The sequence below is a fragment of the Artibeus jamaicensis genome, unplaced genomic scaffold (genome assembly GCF_021234435.1).
Source record: "Artibeus jamaicensis isolate MK-2021 breed Jamaican fruit bat unplaced genomic scaffold, CSHL_Jam_final contig_519, whole genome shotgun sequence".
Taxonomy (NCBI): Eukaryota; Metazoa; Chordata; class Mammalia; order Chiroptera; family Phyllostomidae; genus Artibeus; species Artibeus jamaicensis.
The window spans coordinates 49,145,526-49,165,476 of record NW_026521871.1 but is presented as its reverse complement, the minus strand read 5'-3'; the positions used below and the strand labels follow the sequence as shown (position 1 = coordinate 49,165,476).

The 19,951-nt window shown below is 45.2% G+C and overlaps 1 protein-coding gene across 1 annotated transcript; it reads right to left on the bottom strand.

Annotated features, from left to right (window-relative positions):
- Nucleotides 1–536: 536 nt before the first annotated feature.
- On the bottom strand, nt 537–18,772 carry LOC119051479 (caspase-14-like). The gene is made up of 7 exons (XM_037148293.2): nt 18,237–18,772; nt 16,852–16,904; nt 15,373–15,522; nt 12,376–12,601; nt 11,788–11,904; nt 4,233–4,342; nt 537–1,721 (listed from the first exon to the last, which is right to left on the bottom strand). Exons 1-7 carry the CDS (start codon nt 18,595–18,597, stop codon nt 1,620–1,622), a joined length of 1,119 nt encoding a protein of 372 aa, XP_037004188.1. The 5' UTR covers nt 18,598–18,772; the 3' UTR covers nt 537–1,619.
- Nucleotides 18,773–19,951: the final 1,179 nt, after the last annotated feature.

The following is a 19,951-nucleotide window of genomic DNA, read 5'->3' as shown; positions in this document are numbered from 1 at the left end:
TGAGAGAATATGGGGCACCTACCTGGCCCCGGGCATCAAGTTCATCCCGGGCATCAAGTTCATCCCGGGCATCCTCCCACCTCCCTTTCTAATCAGACTTCCTCCTTGCTCCTCTTCACTGTTTGTCTGATACCTAATCATCCAACAGCAATGTTTGGAGCAATGTTCCAAAATCATGTTTCCCTCTTTTGTTCTGAAGCTCTCATTCCCTCAGTTAAATGGTGTGCCCCTTCTGTCCACCATACCATTCTATCTATATAGCTTTCCTTGGTCACTTCACACTCCCTGTCTTGTGTCAGCTCCTGCCTTGGACTCCCAGCTGCACCACATGCTGTGACTAGGAACGAGTCCCTTAACCTCTCCCAGGAAATTACAGCTGCTGCCAACCCCTGGAAGGGGCCCCTGTACCTGGAAACCCTCGAAATGCAAGTGAGTGGGAAGGCTCACCTGATGTTCGTAATTTATGAGCCAAGGAAACATTTTAATGCTCTATATAAAAATTAAAGTTATACATCAATACCAAACATCGGAACTCAAACGGTTAAAAGTTAAATTACATGTATGTATGCTTAAGGAATCACATTAACCAAAAAGGACAGGACTATCCTTGAAATCGAGATAGGCCTGGACATTCTGGGTTGCTTCAGTCTTCACAGCATCCTCACACCTGCGTTCTCACACAGGCCCAACGGTCTTAGGCAACTGCCACCTTGAACTTCTGTGTTTAAGAACAGTTACATCTGCAGGACGTTCGTGGCCAAGTCCTTTCAGACTTCAGAGTTCCCTGAGGTCCGGTGGGATGAGTTCTCAGCCAGCTGAGCCAAATCTCCTTTTATACAGATGCGGAAGCCGAGGTCCAAACACAGTCCCCGTTACATAAGAACATAATTACAATGGAAACTCACGCTCGGTCCACGGTCTGTTACTCTAAAAACACCAGTCTACACACAGGTTCTCTTCACAGTGGGTTGGGCCCCAAGCTGCATCCTGAAGAATGCATGGTACAGAGAAAGCACATGGTACAGGGAGGACTTCACTCCACGGGGTGGAACAGTGTTCCAGGCAGAAGCCAGCAGTTCAAAGGTACTGAGGCAGCAGGGAGAAAGCTGGAGAACAGGCATGGTGAAAACACGAACGCATCAAAGGCACAAAGTACATGCAGAGGTACACAGGTCAGAATTGAGGATGGCTTATGAGGTCAAAAAGATCATTCTGGCTGCAGATATCCATGGGGGGGGGTGAAATAAGGTGAACCAGAGGAAGACCTCCTAAAGGCGGTTCTTCAATACTAAGCCAAGAAGCCTTAAAATCAACATCCCATTGAGAGTGGAGAGGTGAGGGGTAATTAGCAACAGGAGCACATGATAAAAAACAGTATACACATCCAGCTGGACGTCTGTCCAGTTCAGAAAAAAAATTATCAGTAAAAAAAGTCAAGGTATTTACAAGTTCCAAATCAATGGAATTAAATCTTAGAATATATACATATAAAAAACAAATTGGAGAAGTACAACTACCGACAGAAATAATGCAACATGATAACTATTTATACCATGCTACATAGCCTCCTTTAGAAAGTCTACTATAAGGCAGTCCTTATTTTTAAGCTCTTCCTGATGTCAAAAGTACACGGATTTGGTTAGAGTCGATTCCATTACAAGCGATACTTTGATGGGTTCCTCCCGCAGGTGAAAGTCAGTGTGCACCACTTTGTTATTCACCTGGAACAGAAAAGCACAAACTGTCCAAATGCGTGTGAAGCCCCGAGCAAAAGCCTTTCAGGACCCCCCCACAGGATGAAACGGCAGAATTCGGACCCCACCGGGAAAACAATGCAAACAGCATTGGAAGGAGATGTCCCAACAAGTGCCTGGAACGCAGCACTGAGACGGAAAGAGCGCTGGACTGAAGAGTCCACAGACCTGGGCTCAGTCTCAAGCTTGCCCCTGGGTAATACCACATCAGGTAGTAAGCCTTTCTGAGCCTGGTGCTCATGGTACAATGAAAGTGTAGGATTACACCCCGGCTGGTGTAGCTCAGGGGATTGAGCACTGACCTGAGAACCAAAGGGTCACTGGTTCAATTCCCAGTCAGGGCACATACCTGGGTTGAGGGCCAGGTCCCCAGTGGGGGTGAGCAAGAGGCAACCACACACTGATGTTTCTCTCCCTCTCTTTCTCCCTGCCTTGCCCTCTCTCTAAAAATAAATAAATAAAATCTTTTTTTAAAAAGCAAGCAGAGGAATACGCTATGTCTAAAGTATCCGACAGCGGTACATTCCATGGTTGGCTGTAAGCACATCTGTCACCTGCTAACTAAGCTCTAAGTGCTTTTAATGCAAAGGCCACCTCGTGCTTATTTCTCGATATTTTCTCACCAGCCTCTACTCAGCAAGAGCTTTAAGAACGAAGGGTGTTTCAAAAGGAAGGAGATTCTCGCATGCGCTTCAGCATGAGTGGATAAGGGTGTTACGCTAAGTGAAATAAGCCAGACACAAAAGGACAAATACTGTAATATTCCACCTACAGGAGGAACCTGGAGTAGTCAAATTCATGGAGACAGAGAGAAGAGTGGTGCCTGCGGGGGGCGGGGGGCAGGGAGGAGAAAGGGGGAGTTACTGTGTGATGGGGAAGAACTTCAGGTCGGGAAGGTGAGAAAGTTCTGGAGAGGGTCGGGGGTGATGATGCATTACCACGTGAATGCACTTAGCCCCGCTGAACTACATCCCTAAAAATGGTTCACATGGTGAATTAAAACAAAAATGGAGGGCGTTCAGTAAAGACTCAGCAAACATTAGTTGGCAAAACAGTTTTTCAGTTAGCATGAAGCTAAAATGGATTTCTATGTAGAGTTGGTTAAATCTGTCTTTATTATTACATATGCATGAGAAACTGACAAGAAACTATTTTTTTAAAGAGAGAAATCGAGCAATCGGAGATATTGGGGAATATGGCTGGAATCACCATCCAAATTGTCTGTAGTCCCTCCCTTTAACATTTTTCCCCAAGGGCTTACCTAAATGAGGTGTTTAAGAAAAAAGTTAAGCATTGTATGTAAAGTATTAAGTTTCTTTTAAAGAAATAAAATAGTTACCATCCCATGAGGAAGGGAGGATCGGTTACTGCATAACTGATTGGGGCACGAACCCTGGAAGCCCTGGGCCTGGGCTGGAAACTGACTGGGCCACGCCCTGCTGCTTCGAGCCTGGGAGGTCGTCCTGGTAGCTGCCTGCGGGCGCTGGAGACTTAAATGATCAGTATCTGTAAGGCACAGGGTGAGCCCTGCCATCCACGTTGGTACTGCGATTACTGTGCTCATTTACAACCTTTTCTAACTACCGCTCTGGTATTCAAATCCCAGATTAAGAAGAGAATTACGCTTCAAGCCTGATGACGAACCCCTGTCATCGGCCATCCTCCTAGCTACGTCCCGGTGGAAATGAGCGCCGACTCTCAGCCTCTCATTCGCCAAGAGAACACTGACCATGGGCTACCAGCAGGGGGCACTCATGCCAGCCAGGGTCGGTCTCTCTTTTTTTAATTGTTTTTTTATCCTCACCTGAGGATATTAAAGAGGGGAAGAGAGGGAGAGAAATGTCAATCCGTTGCCTTCTCATACATGCCCCAACTGAGGGCCAAACCTACAACCTAGGCATGTGCCCTGACCAGGAATCAAACCTGTGACCTTTTGGTTTACAGGATGACTGCTCCAACCAACTGGGCCACACAGACCAGGGCCTGTGTTGGTCTTGAAAGAAGCCCTCAGGTTCTCCCTTCCCCTAGGGCAGCCGTGCAGCCAGCTCACCTAACAGCACACTCAACACTCATTCGTGTTACCAATGAATAGGAAGTGTCACTGTCAGTTCCCCTGGGCACGTGGCTCAGCCGTGTCTTCTGAACAACACTGCCACAGTCCTCTACACCAGGAGTCCCCACACCCCAGGCTTAGGACTGGTACCGGTCCCCAGCCTGGTCGGGCCAGGACGCACAGCAGGAGGTGAGTGGCCTGAGCTCCACTTCTTGTGTCCCCCCCCCAACACCCCCTGGAAAAATCTTCCATGAAACCTGTCCCTGGTGCCCAAAAGGTTGGGGACTGGGCTCTACGCTCATAGTCACCCTAGTGTCTTCAGGCGAAACTTGCGTGGCTAAGCTCAATCCTGTCATGACAACCTTCTCATCGAGCACATCAGCTTCAGAGTGAGCGGACTGCACGGTGCCCTGGGATCCACTTACTTTGGTGAAAAAGTCAGCAATGTGCCACTTATTTCCATATTCTTTAAAGACGTCAGTCATCGCCTGGATCATCACGGAGCCAGTGCGGGGGTGCCGTAAAGCAACATGATCTGCAAATTAAAACAAAACAGTTTTGTCCATATTTCCCCTCTGCTTGTGCTAACTCTTCTCTGGCCACAGTTAGGGCCTAGAAAATGGCTTCGAACTGAGACTGCAGAAAACACTCTTTCTTTAGCAGAAATGTGTCTGGGGCCATGACAGACTCGGGCACAGACCGGCGCCTCCAAGGGGACTTGTGTGACCAAGAGCACAAAACCTCTCAATACAGCATTCTTTTAATATGCATTTTTTAAATACAAGTGTTCAGATATACAGAAAAGGAGAAAGCAAACTTAACAGATGCCCATATGATCATCCCTCAGACTCAGCGGTTATCATGGTACCATTTGGTACATTTTATCCCTCTTCTCTTTTATTGCTGACTTTTGTTACAGCATTTTAAGCAAAATACTCCTAAATACATCCATATGAAATTTATGGGAAGGGAGGGGAAAAGCGAGGGAAACACTGATGTGAGAGAGAAACAGTGACGGGTGCCTCTCCTACATGTCCCAACCAGGAACTGAACCCACAGCCCAGGCATGTGCTTGGACCAGGAATCAAACCGGCAGACTTTGGCTTTGCAGGATGATGCCCAACCAACTGAGCCACAGCAGTCAGGGCACATGTTTATGTTTTTTTTTTTAAGGTATAAAATAATGAGTCAAGTACCTAACTAAAATAGTTGGGAAGAGTAGAATAAACCTCCCCAAAATGGAGAAAAATGGAAATATGAGTCAAAATGAATGAACTCAAGACAAACATAATACCAGAGAGCATTAATGAAACTACAAATGGGTTCTTAATTACATAAATAAACCCCTAGAAAAAAGTGATCAAGAATAAAAAGGATGACACAAATATTAAAGAAGGAAAAAGAACCATAGAGACTGCATGTGATTAAAGATACAATGAACTGCATGCCAAGACATTTGAACATAAATTATTTGTTCCCCACTGAGAAACAATTTTCTCAGTACCGTTTATTAAGTGGTCCATTCTTTCACCACTGATTAGTAATGGCTTCCAGGTCATACCGTCTGATTCCCCTATACCTCATTCAATTAGTCCCCTACGGATAGACAGTTCGGTTGTTCCTAAGGAATTCAGTAAAAGCAGCACTAAGAGGGGAATCAGAGCTTTATCCCACCCCAGCTGTCTGTCTGTCCACACACAGGCTGATACGTAGTTTTGTTATTCCTTTATACCAACTGTTCCTCTTTGACAAGACTAATTCTCTCAAACGTCTGCACAGCTCACCCTCTCACATCCTTCAAGTCTCTACAATATAATCCCCTCTCACTGGGGACATCTCTTATGTATCTTTTTTTAAAAACTGCAATCTCTGCCCCATCCCTCAACACTCCCAATCTCCTGTTCCTGCACTGTTCTTCTCCATAGCTCTTACTACCACCTAACATAACTGTATACTTTTCACTGAAGGGTAAATCACACGGAACCGTGCACAAAGTGTTAAGAGTATGTAATAGCTCAACATTCACAAAATGGACACACCCGAGGAACTGGCACCCTCCTCAGGAGACAAGGCAGTCCACCACTCCCAGAGGCCCCTTGTGGCCCACTCTGGTCATTACCAGTCCAAACACTCTGCACACCCAGGGACAAGCTCTAGCCTGACTCCCGACACCACAGATCAGCGTTGCCTGTTTTGGAACTTTAGGCGAATGGAATCATAAAGGAATCACACCATACCTCTTTCCGCTGTGTGTCTACTGTCTGTCTCCCCCACTGGAACGTACGCTGAGTGAGGCAGAGGTTTTTAGCTCCTCTGTTCATTCCTGAATCTCTAGCCCTCGCACATGTATGAGCTAGCACATAGTTGTAAAATTCATTCATTCAACAGAATTAGAGTTTGAGGTTTCTTGTCTTGACCCTTAATTGTTCGATAATAGTTCTCATTGGTTTGTCAAGTCCATGGGGGGAAAAACACTTTGGAATTCAACTTATAGATGGACTTAGAAAAAAACTGTCAGTATTTCTCTGGGATTGAAATTTCCCATCCACGAGCATGGCACTTCCCATCACTCATTCAGGTCTTCCCCTGTGTCTTTCTGGAGTGTTTCACTATTTTCTAATAAAGTTTTTGCTTATCTTTTCTTAGTCATCCCAAGACATCATTCACTAAAACATAAAAAATAATATCTTTTTCTTTTCTTTATGTGTTATCATGTATTATCGCTACTATATTCAAAGCTACTGATTTCTAGAATACTTACCCTACAGCTTTTTTCCTTATCTTAATGCATTAGCCAGGATCTCCCGTGCCATGTTAGATAGCAGCGGTGATAGTAGGCATGCTTGTCTTATACCTAACTTTTTTTTTTAAGGTTTGTTTTATTTTCATTCGAGAGACAGGAGAAGGGGGTAAGGGAGACAGAAACATTGATATGAGAGAGCAACACTGATTGGCTGCCTCCTGCAGGTGCTCCAACAGGGAATCGAGCCTATAACCTGGGCATGTGCGCTGACTGGGACTAGAACTAGCCACCTTTCAGATGATGCTCCAACCGACTGAGCCATGTTGGCCAGCGCATTCTTTATACCTAGCTTTTAAAATATCTTAACAGCGTTACCCTGGCTGGTGTATGTAGCTCAGTGGATTGCGTACCAGCCTGCAAACCAAAGGGTCACCAGTTTGATTCCCAGTCTGGGCAGATGCCTGGGTTGTGGTCCCAGGTCCTCCGTAGGGAGCAAGCGAGAGGCAACCCCACACTGATATTTCTCTCCATCTGTTTCTCCCTCCCTTCCCCTCTCTAAATCTTTAAAAAAAAAAATCTTACAGCTTTAGACCCTGGCTGGGCAGCTCAGTTGGTTAGAGCATTATCCCAATACTCCAAAATTGTGAAATTGTGGGTTCAACCTCTGGTCAGGGCACATCCAAGAATCAACCAGTGAATGCATCAATAAGTGGAACAACAAATCCGTATTTCTGAATCTGTCCCTTTCTCCCTTCCTCTCTCTCTCTAAAATCAGTAAATAAAAATCTTACAGCTTTATTAAAGTACAATAATTAGCAATCATGCACATGTATTTTAAGTATGCGATTTAATAAGTTTTAACATATGTAAGCTTCTGTGAAACCATTGCCACAATAATGAGAATGAACATACCAGTCACACCCCAGTGACCTCATGTCCCTTTGTGACCCTTCTCCCGCCTCATCCTCCACCCCACACCACTCACCTGCCTTCTGTCACATGTATAGATTTCTTTGCACTGTCTATAATTTTATAAGCACAGAATCTGACAGTAAGGACTTTACCTCGTTTCTTCCAGCCAGCGTTACTATTTTGAGCTTCATCTGTTACAGCCTGTATTGGGAACTCGTTTCTTTCTAAAGCCAAGTAGTATTTGGAGTACGATACGCCATGATTTGCTGGCCATCCGGGTTATTTAGAGTTTCTGACTTTTCAAATGAAGCTATGAGCATCCGCGTGCAAGTGACTATGAGGACATATGCTTTCATCTTTCTTGGGTAAATACCCAAGGACATTTTCAATGTCTCACAACTCACTAATGTTTCTTTCATTTTCCATTTCTCCACTAAAATTTTATCTTGAACTGCATATATATATGAGGTCTGTCTGGAAAAAGTCCAGCCATTGTTAACATAATGAGAACAGTTTGTGTGACATCAATGTAACCTGGCAGCCAAGGAGAGTGGACTGGAATGTGCATGTGTGAACAATGACAACTTCACTGTACTGGTCAGTGGGGGTGACAGACACCCCTCAGTGAGCATGTGTGCTGCGTGGCCGTCACATTCAAAATGACTGAGCAAGCAGAGCAACGAATCTGCATCAAATTTTATGTTAAGCTTGAGCTTTCCTCTGCTGAAATTATTCTGGTGATTCAGAAAGATTTTGCTATGGGCAACTAGTGATTGGCAGCTTCATCACAACAACCCACCCGCTCATGCATCATGTCTCCTGCAGATTTTTTTTGCAAAACGTCAAATCAACCAGGTGACTCAGCCTCACTACAGCCCAGATATGGGACCCTGTGACTTCTGGCTTTTCCCCAAACTAAAATCACCTTTGAAAAGAAAGAGATTTCAGACTGTCAATGAGATTCAGGAAAATATGATGGGGCAGCTGATGGTGACTGGGAAAACTGTGTGAGGTCCCAAGGTGCCTACTTTGAAGCGGACTGTGGTGTCATTGTCCTATGTACAATGTTTCTTGTATCTTATTATCTTCTTCATTAAATGTCTCTATTGTGCATATTACATGGTTCAGTACTTTCTGGATATTTATTTATTTATTTATTTTTAAGCTACCTTAATTGTTAGTAAAGAAGGTCAAAATAAAAACAGCTAAATAGCCCTGGCTGGTTGGCTCAGTAAATCAAGAGCCAGCCTGTGAACCAAAGGGCTGCTGGTTCGATTCCCAGTCAGAGCACATGCCTGGGTTGCAAGCCAAGTCCCCAGTAGGAGTCGCACAAGAAGCAACCACACATTGACATTTCTCTCCCTCTCTTTGTCCCTCTCTCTCCCTCTCTAATATATAAATAAAATATTTTAAAATAAATAATGAATAAATAAATAAAATCTTAAAAACAACAACAGTTAAATAAATGTCCCTGACCATTTAATTACAACTTCTCTATATTTTCCTGGCAAGTCCACCCCTCCAGCACATAAGATTCTTTTGGACTTTAACTTATTAGTAATAGTATTACTAACAATGATGATATTATTAGCATAGTATATTAGTAATAAGAACAGCTAATTTTGGTATTTATTATGCCAATTGTTATGATAAACACAATACCTGCATTACATAATTTAATTTACATAACATCCTAATGATATGGGTCAATTTTATCATTTCATTTTTTTTAAATATGTTTTATTATGTATGCCATTACAGTTGTCCCATTTCCCCTTCATTCCCCTCTACCCTGCACACCATCCCCCCCTTAGTTTATGATGTGTCTCAAGTTCTTTAGATTCTGTATTTCCCATATTATTCTTGCCCTCCCCCCTATCTATTTTCTACCTACCGTCTATACTACTTATTTTCTGTACCTTCTCCCCCCTTCTCCTTCTCCCACTCCCCTGTTGCTAACCCTCCATGTGATCTCCATTTCTATGGTTCTGTTCTAGTTGTTTGCTTAGTTTGCTTTTGTGTTAGGTGTGGTTACTAATAACTGTGAGTTGGCTGTCGCTTTACTGTTCATGTTTTTTTATCTTGTTTTTCTTAGATAAGTCCTTTTAACATTTCATATAATAAGGGCTTGGTGATAATGAATTATTTGACTTTACCTGAGAAGCACTTTATCTGCCCTTCCATTCTAAATGAAAGCTTTGATGGATAGATCAATCTTGGATGTAGGTCTTTGGATTTCATGACTTGGAATACTTCTTTCCAGCCCCTTCTTGCCTGTAAGGTCTCTTTTGAGAAATCATCTGACAGTCTGATGGGAACTCCTTTGTAGGTGACTGACCCCTTATCTCTTGCTGCTTCTAGGATTCTCTCCTTCATTTTAAACTTGGCTAATATAATTATGATGTGTCTCTGTGTGTTCCTTCTTGGGTCCAACTTCTTTGGGACTCTGAGCTTCCTGGACTTCCTGGAAGTATATTTCCTTTGCCAGATTGGGGAAGTTCTCCTTTATTATTTGTTCAAATAAGTTTTCCACTTGTTGCTCTTCCTCTTCCCCTTCTGGTACCCCTATAATTCGGATGTTGGAATGTTTAAAGATGTCCTGAAGGTTCCTTAGCCTCTCCTTATTTTTTTTGAATTCTTGCTTCTTCATTCTTTTCTGTTTGGTTGTTTCTTTCTTCCTTCTGGTCCACTCCCTTGATTTGAGTCCCAGTTTCCTTTCCATCACTGTTGGTTTCCTGTGCATTTCCCTTCATTTCAATTAGTTTAGCCTTCACTTGTTCCTCTAATTTGTGACTAAAATAACCAGTTCTGTGAGCATCCTGATCACCAGTGTTTTGAACTGTGCATCTGAAAGGCTGGCTATCTCTTGGTCGCTTAGAAGTATTGGCTCTGGGGCTTTGAGCTGTTCTTGAGCCATAATGTTTTGGTCTGATCGCACCTGTTATGTATGAGGGGCAGAACCTTAGGTATTCACAAGGGTGGGGAGACCCAGTTGCTGGGTTGTGATGCTCTATGTGGGGGGCAGGGTCAGAGAGGGGCAATGGCATTTGTTCCATGCTTTCTCTTGGATTTTGGTCCCCTCTGCTGCTTCCCGTAAGCAAACCGGGCCCCCCTGGTGCTGGCTCCCGGGTGTGTGGCCCTCGCCTGAGCAGTCTGTCTCACTGCTCGCTCCTTCACTTGGTTTATCTGCGTGCAAATGTGTGACCACGGTCAGCCAGCCGCCTTGCACTCCCATTGGGTCCGCCTGTTGCCACCCCACGCCTGGGATCTGCCAACCGCTTGCACTCCTAGGTCAGTCTGGCCGATCTTTCCTGCCCCACCCCGCTGCACCAGTCACTGGCTCCACCCCTCTAACCAGTCTAGCTGAAGGGTTTGTTGTTGTCAGACTTCCGTGTAGTTCAATTTTCTGTGTTTTGGCTGCGTTTTTATTACTAAATCTTTGTTGTCTTTAAACTTGGTTGTGGGAGGAGGCACAATGTTTCCGCCTACACCTCCACCTTGGCCAGAAGTTCTTCTATCATTTCACTTTATATGAAACAACAAATATCTAGAGGCCAAAAAATATTCAAAATCTCAAAGATAGCAAGTAGCAGAGCTAGCTTTTGGGCCAACATCATTTTCACATGAGAACCAATGATTTTATTTACTTTGTGGTACTTTGGTAAGAGGTTGATGTCTTCCTGGAAGAAATAAACAGTAAGATGCCAACCTGCCACTTCTGAAAGTAGGAACCACTTTTTAAATTGATTTTAGAGAGAGAGAGAGAGAGAGAGAGAGAGAGAAGTGGGGGAGGAGTAAGGGGAGGAGGGAGAGGGGGAGAAGAAAGAGAAAAAACATCAACTTATTGGTTGATTCCCGTATGTGCCCTGACTGGGGACCGAACCCACAACCCTGGCATACCAGGATGATGCTCCAACCAACCAAGCTACCTGGCCAGGGCAGGAACCATTTTTGAAGGGAGATGAAGGCGTTAATAAAAATCTCTCCTTTAGCCCTTGCCAGTGTGGCTCGGTTGGTTAGAACGTGGTCCCATACAGTAAAACGCTGGGGGTTCCATTCCCATCAGAGCACACGCGGAGCTTGCAGGTTCGATCCCTGACTGAGGCACGTGCGGTGGGCAACCAACTGATGTTTCTCTCCCTCCCTCCCTTTCTCTCTCTCTAAAATCAACAAAACATATTTTTAATGAAAAAAACTACTTATAAATAAACATCAATCGGAAAAGCACAGTTCATTTTTTAAAAAAAGATTTTAAAAATCATTGGGAATGACCAAAACTCTCCGGCAGAGGTGCATCTCCCAACCCTCCCCCTTGGAGGTCTCACCTGACTGGGTGGGATAGATGATGAAATAATCGCTGAACGTGGGCAGCCTCCTCTTCTCGGATATGTCATCCGAGTCCATGGGCTCATCATCTGTTTCAACACCACTGTCTCTTCTCTCTAGTTTTTAAGGAATAAAGAGACACACTACGATAATTCGTCACTGACACAAGCAGCCCTGGATAAAAGTCACTGCAAGTTGGTATGGCCACGAGAGACAAAAATGCACAGAAAGCTAAATCAGATGTCAGTCCCACAAGCCACCCGGAATCACATGGTGGGAGGTCCCTAGACAGTTGTACACCCCTCTCTCAGATTTTGAGGCTCCCAGACCCACCCCCTGAAGTCGGTGACTTGGTTCGTTCCTCAGCCCAAGTTAGCTATTCTGCCCCAGGTAAGTTTTCCATCCATCCCTTTCTCTCAGCTCTAAGTCCCTAGTACACTACAGGACTGAAGTTACATTGGCTAAGGGTCCTCTCGTGTAATATATATTATCTACACACGTATATTTTTAAACCTATTTTTCTTTTCTCAATCATCAGCACGAGAATTCTCTAGGAACATGACGATTCCAAGGAAGTCGCCACTCACCTCCTCTGCAGGCCTGGATTATAAAGATCTTCGGTTTCTCGTGCAGCGCTGGACAATTTTTATTATTAAACATGTCAAAAATGAACTCCAGGCTGACTTTGTCATCATCCTTCATTTTAATAAAGCCGTTTTCTCCATGGGACATAAGAGTGACGAGGCAACAGCTAATTTCATCTTTAATTTCATTTAATCCATCACGAAATGAAGTTAGTGTGTCAATTAACTCCTGTAAAATAGGAGAACATATTAAAAAGAATTGAAGGGCAGAAAAAAGCCGGGAACACTAGAGGTGGCCCCTTTACTACAAAGTGATCCGATGAGATGATAAATATGAAAATACCTCCGTCTCTAGCAGAGGTGGTATGAGGTACATATTCACTTCTTGAGTAATCACTCCCTTGTGGATGCCCTCAGAATCTGATTGATTTCTTCTTGTGCTACCGGTTCTGGTTTGACCAAATTAGGGCATTTCTGATTGTCTACTATGAAATACAACAGAATTACAGCTCCCCAAAGGGTTAATATATTTCAATCTCATCATGAACTTGCTTTAACATATAAAAATCATTGTATAAAATTAATAGTCTCCATAAAAGAAGAGAAGGGAGGAGTCCAGTCAATAATATACGCCTGCCAGAGTCTGTCAGCAGCTGTCATCAAAATCCATCACACGGGTGGCTGCTGTCTACTCCCAGACACGTTATAATAAAGATCCTACCCAGCTCAGTGAAAGAAAGTAAAAATTAAAAAGTTTCAATATTGGAAACAAAGGGCCAAAACATATTTTGTGTAGAGAGACATCATGACTATCTAGAAATATAAGTCAACTAAAAACTATTAGATTAGAGATCATCAGGTTAAAAGGATACAAGATGAACAGAGAAATGTGCATTCCCTTACATACCCAGCAATAATCATTTAAGCCACATAATGGAACAGCAGGGATCCCATTCGTGGTCACAACAAAACTGAAACAGCCGGGGAAAACCCTCACAAGGAACACACATTATCTAAATGAGAAAAACCATAAGAAAACTCATGAGGAAGCAACATGTACAAACCATGGCCTGCCAAAGCTTCTGAGATGACTCAATACTATTAATTTGCCAATTTCCTCCAAACCAATCTCCAGTCAATGTCATGTCAAGCAAAATCCCAAAGGAATCCTGTCAACGTAACCAGAAGATTCTCAAGGCCATAGAGAGCAGATCATTCTCAAGAATACCAAGAACATTCAGACGAAAGACACCAGCAATGGGTGGGGATTAGGTCCTACCAAATATCAAAGGGTACCACAAAATCATGGGGCAGGGGGGCCTCGGGGGAAAATACTGGCATAACTATAAACAAATATATGAATGGAATATTTTAGAATCCCAAAATCAATTCAAATACTATGCTATAGGAATTTAGTTCATGATAACAGTGGAATTTTTAATGTGGGGAAAGGACGGAACATTCAATAAATGTTGAGATAACTGATTATCCACTTGGAAATCTAGTCAGACCTCCTATACTACAGTTACAAAAGTAAAATTGCAGAGAGAAGGTAAACCTTAAACTATTTTTAAAAACCACAGAAAACTCATTTGAATTTTTTTGAAAGTGGGAAGACATGGGGTTTAATCAGAACACGAAAACCAAGAGCTGACGAACAGGAAGACTGACCCGTTTACTCACAGAAACTAAACGACTTCCTTGTGACTTCAGACAACAAAAAGTGACAAGACAAGTAAGTAACAGAGCAGGAGAAAAATACTTGCACTAGGTTTTGTAAATGAATAACGTTCAGGAAAATAACTGGTATAAGAAAAAGAAAACCCAGTAGGAACAGGCCAAAGAATACAGAGATGTTCAACCAAACGACTTAGAAAGTGAAACTTAAAAACACTTTTGTCAGGGAGATTGCTAAATATTTATAAATAAATGTTAACAGGATGTAGAGAAAAAGGCCATTTCTGGATCTTTGAGAGAAGAAACCAAAAGAATGTTAGCCATATCGGTCACCTGCATGGAAGGGACTTGATTAAAAATCATGTCATGTGGAGGAGATTCTAGCACAAACCTTGGGGGAAACGAGGGAGTCTGTTTTTAGCTTTGAAATAATTTTTTTTAATTGACATTTATTGAGCACTTAACTATAAGCCAGCTACTATTCTGAGAACTTTTATGCCTGGAGGCTCACTTCATCCTCCCAGCCGCCCTACAAAATACTGATAACTCACCCTCACCATCCCCGTGGCAGAGACAAGAAAGTAGTCAATTACTTGAAGGCAGGGCTTCTAAAACCATTGTACTAATGACATTTGGGGCCAGATAATTCTTTGCTTCTACCCACTTGGATACCATGAGTACATCCAGTTGTGACAACCAAAAGTGTCTCCAGACATTGCCACATGTCCTCTGGGGGACAACATCACCTTCAGTTGAGAACCAGATTTAATTAAGGTCACACAACCAGAGATGGGATTCCAACCCTGGAAGTCCACGCTGCATGCACAGCTTTTCGCTGCACTGTTCCTTGATGTTCATTAGCAGTGACTCCTGGAACCTTGAAGGGCTTTCCTGTGTCATTGTCCCAAAATACGGGCAGGTCAGGGCCATGATTGAACTAGGATCAGAGAGAACAAAAGGAGGTCTCACCCTGCCCCCACCACTCATCAATCTTATTTTTTCTGCCTCATCTAGTTAAGTCCCAACGCAATTCTGCCCAGGTCTCTCAGAGACCCTCTCCCGACCCGTCACATGGTTCCAAGTCAGTCCCACAAGGACTTTTCAAAGTCCAAGAGGTCCTGATGCCTGGACACGGAGCTGGGGAAATCATGCACTTCAGGTTCCAAAGGTGTAAATAACTTCATCACGACATACAGGTCCCTCCTTGCTCAGCAGGCCTTAACTCTCACCACAGACTAAAACCTAATTTTTTTCCTAAAACAAAAGGAAGGACGGTTATAAAACCCAACCCACTATGATTCATTTTTACTTTTCATTCATTACCTTTTTGCCAGGATCGATGCACAGCGTGTACTCGAACAGGCACTGGCCGAGCCACTGCTCCATCAGCTCCACGTCCCGGCTGGCCCCCGGCCTGGTCTTCTTCACGCACATGAGGAAAGCCTTCCGGCTACCACTCAGGTCGTAATGGTCCTGTTTTCCAGCAAAGCCAAGAAACAGGGCTCAGACCAAACCACACTCAGAGAGCCAAATAACACCCTATGCAGCTGACCCACTGAAGAACGAGGGGTCAGGGGCAGCCACCTTCTTCGAGGTGGGAAATCTGCCTGTAAACACAGCCAGCCACTCGGACCCTCGAACAACACAGGCTGGAACTGCGCTAGTCAACTGAAAACTCCCTTGTGAGTGGACCCATGCAGTTCCAACCCATACTGTGCAAGGATCAAGTATACACCCAGCAAGGAGTTTCTTCTGGGATTAATGGCGAGGTTTCTGGGTTCAGGCCAGGAACGTGACACGGATGGCCTCTGCTGTCAGTTCTGGAGGGGAGGCGTGACTTGATTTACAATTCTTTCAAATACCTTTCTCAGACCTAGACTCGCAGGCCAAACTCAGAAAATTCCCATAGATAAGCATGACTACCAGTTTAAAGACACAGGGCAGGTAGAGGAAAGGGGTAAATGATAACACAGGGTCACAGTCATCGAAATCCAGAAAGTGGGGCATTTTACAGGGCAGATAGACTGGTTTCTTCAACAAGTAAACAACTAGTAAAAGGTTAAAGAAGTTTTGTAAATTAAGAGTCTTAAGAGACAAAGCAGTCGGATGCAATCGTGTAGACCAGAGTTCTGATTCCAGCAAACCAAATGTAAGAGACGCAGGAACCAGCCAAGCAAATCTGAATGAGGCTACATCTTCGCCAGGTGTAAGGAGTTTGGTTTAGGTACAATAAGGGCATTATGGTTCTGTCTCGAAAAAAGTCTTTCTCAGAAATACATACTAAGTAAAATAACATATATATACGTAGATGCAAGTGATATGATGTCTGGGTTTGCTTTAAAACACTTGGGAGGGGGAGCAAATGAAACAAGACTGGCCATTATGTTGCTAATTGTTGAAGCTGGATGATAAGTACATTGGATTGCCCTTTTGGAGGATTCATTTTTCCAGCCCCTGTACTTGGCATATCTTTAAAATACCCATAATAAAACTTCAAGAAGCAAACAAACCCTAAGGCCAGGGAAACAAGTGTTTTATCTCCAGTGCCTCACTTTTTTCTTGTTTTGTAAAGTGGAGATAGTCACAGATTTTGGTCACTGCACACACAGCACTTTTAACTGGCAACTGCTTAGCGTTTACTGTTAAAACAGAGAGCAGTGAGATATGACCACCTGAGACAAGCACACAGGCTACCAGTCATCTTCCACCCAACGGGAGCAGCACCCCGAACGTTCGAGTGGTGGCTAAATACAGATTTTACTAACCAGGGTGCAGTACTGAAGTAAGAGTCAAGATATTTACCAAATCACAGTCCACAGAGTCAGAGCTTCTTCTTACGCGTTTTCTTGGGATCACTGAATGAATTTTCAAGGAAACAGGATAGAAAATGAGCATTAATCTCTTTTTAATCACACTTCCCCTGAGGACTTCAATGCCTCTTGCGTCTTACAGTCCAGCAGCCTTAGATTTCATTTTAGAACAGTTTCCTTGGATCAGGAACACCCACCCCCTCTCAAACGCATGAGGCTGGAAACCAAAGGGAGAACTCCCTTACACCCCAGGCAGGTTCAGGGGCAGAAAGGTGGCGGCCAGAGATTAACAAAAGCTAACTGACTTTATGCACATGTACTTCCTGGGAAGTACACAAGACACCAATCAATAAGGAGGAGACAGATGAAGTAAAAGAACTAGACCCTATTTTTATTTATTTTATTTAACAGAGTATCTTAGCATTCAATTCAGAGACATATTGGCCTACAGTGTGTAGTGGCCATGAAATTGTGTAGTTTGGAAGAATCGAAGAAAGAAAAACAAAGAAACACTTTGCCAATCGTGAGTGAGTCACAGCCTAAAGGGTTATAAAAGTGTGGTCCGTAAACAAAGAACAGGAGGGGCACCCTGGGCGTTGTGCAGGTGCAGCGAACAAAGGGAGCATCCCAGGCTCACGGGGACGGTAGGGCGCCTGCGGGCCTCATCCCTAAGCAGTTCCAGTCCTCATCCATTACCAATCTGAAAAGATCAGCAACAGCTACATAACTCAAAGCTCCACCAGGTCATAAGCAGGCTGAGGGCACGGACCACTGGCAGTACAGTTTATACATTATACACACATACACGATTAAATGGCAGGAGGGGGCTAACCTTCCTCAACCTGTTACCTACTGCATTTCTTCATCCTAAGCCTCATCTCCCCAGATTTATGGCAAATGGGCTAACGGTGTGCAAGGAGGAGAGGACTCTCCCCCAAACGCCCACTGGAGATATGGCAGAGGGGATTCCAACCCCGGGTTGCTCACAGTATCATCTAAAAACCTGCCACATCATGATCACTTGGAGGTACTTGTCTAAAGTGCATCTCAGGCCTGCTGAGTCGACTTCTGAGCCCACCCCAGAACGAACTAGTAGATACTTGTAGCTCCTCTCCAACTGGCCAGTATCTCCAACTAGCCTGGAAATGGTGAACATCCAGCCCGTGTACCCCGGGATTCCCACCTCCCGCCGCAGATTCAATGGTTCCCTCGAAGCTCGCACCCTCCCTGCCCCCGTGACCCGTTCCAGCCATTCCGTTGGGCACCTAGCCGCCCAAGGGGACCTGCACGGAAATCTCTTAGCGGCGGAGTCGAACCACCCGCAGCCCCAGGACCACCTCCCGCCAGGGCTCCCGGCCCGGGAATCCCGGCGCTCACCCAAGCCGTTGGCGACGGGGTTGGTCTCCCAGCGCGGCAGCAGGTCGGCGCGGGGCAGCTGTTGCAGCACCTTGGTGAGGACGCGCGGCGCGGACGCGTAGTACTGCTTGGCCAGGAGCCGGGCCAGCTTCAAGGTGTTGTCGCCCTCCAGCTCCAGCTGCACCTGGGTCACGCGCGGCTCCTCGTCCACCTTTTTGAGGATGTCGCGGAAATTACGCAGCTCCAGCGGGGTCAGCACGTCCAGGGTCTCCTTCACGTGCAGGGTCAGCTTCTGCAGCTCCTCCATGGAGTGCGTGGTCTTCGGAGGCGCCCCGGGGCCTTCGGAGGACGAGAAATGGCGGACCCCCGGGCTTCCCTCCATCGCCGGCTGCACCACTGCGAGCAGGCCGCAGCCCCGCGCCCCTCGCGCCCGCCGGCTCTCCGCTTTGTTTTGAATAGAAGTTTCCGCTCGGCTGCCAGGTCCTCGGCTCCTCTGTCCGCGGCTTAGCTCCACCGACTCCCGCCGTTCTGCAGCCCGGGCCGCCGCTGGGCCCCGCCCCCGGCCGCCGCCACGCCCCGCACCCCGCTCCCAACGGACTCCCGCCGCCGCGACGGCCTCCTGCTTAACCCTTGGAGCTCCTGTTGCGGGAGGTGAATGGGGAATCCCGGCCCCGCGGCGCTCCTCCGTGCCCCTGCATTGGGCGTTAGGCTTACTTGGGGGAACTTTTAAAACTCCTCGTGCCCAAGCCACAATCTAGGCTGAAAATACTAGAATCTCTGGTGGCAGACCCAGACATCAGTAGTTGTTAAAGTTCTCCAGGTGATTCCAATGGGCAGCCAAGTTTGAGAACCACCGATCTGAGACTCCGGAGTGCTTCTCAGCTACCTGAGCCAGCGTTTCCCAAGGAGCTAGAACTTGGAAGCTGAAATAACACCTACAGGCCCGTTGCGTTGAACCAGCATTTTGGGGAGACTGCGTGGTGACAGAAGCTGAGAACTTAGGAGTGCACACCGCTCAGCCTGGGGGAGGAGAAAGGCGGGAGAGGAGGGGCGTTGCTTTGCTGAGCCGGTCTGGGCTTGAGACCCCCAGAATCCGGATTGCTAGGTTTCCTTCCCAGCTTGATGAGGCCCACGGAACTGACTCACTCAAATCATGGTTTACCCCCAAATTATTCACCCTTTTGAACAGCTGGTGAAAGACACCTTATTTGAATCCTGATTCAAATGAACCAACTGTAAACATTTTTGAGACATAGAAATGTGACTATGGGCTGCATATTGCATGATATGCAAAAAAATTTACTTATCCCACGTGGGATAATAACATTGCAGTTACATAAGAACAATGTCCATAGTATTTAGAGATGCACATTGAATTAGGGAGAGGTGAGAGGTTTAATGTCTGGGATCTGCTTGTCAAAGCTCTTCACAAAGGAAAGTGGGGTGAGAGTGGCAAGGGAAGCAGGACCCTGACAAAACCCTGACCATTGTTTCATCTGGGTGATGGGAATGAAAGGCCAATGTGCCATCAGCTCCACTCTTGTGATTGTTTGAAATATTCCCCAATGTATTTCTGGAGATGGAGGGTAGCAGCAGCGTGAAAGCTTTGTGTTCCTCTTCTCTTGGCTCTGGCTTACAGGGCCTTACCCTCTTTAGTTGCCAGATGGCTGTTTCCTCCCACAAAGCCCGCCTCTAAATAATTTGCTCTGAGGCAGCCAAGAATAAATAATTTTTTT

Excerpts from the sequence above, each read along its gene's own strand:
- LOC119051479 (XM_037148293.2), bottom strand. The coding sequence starts at position 18,597 with ATGGAGGGAAGCCCGGGGGTCCGCCATTTCTCGTCCTCCGAAGGCCCC. Across the intron at positions 15,523-16,851 it reads ACTCTGTGGACTGTGATTTG|GACCATTACGACCTGAGTGG; the intron begins GTAAATATCTTG and ends GCTGGAAAACAG. Across the intron at positions 4,343-11,787 it reads CATCTATCCCACCCAGTCAG|ATCATGTTGCTTTACGGCAC; the intron begins GTGAGACCTCCA and ends TTTAATTTGCAG.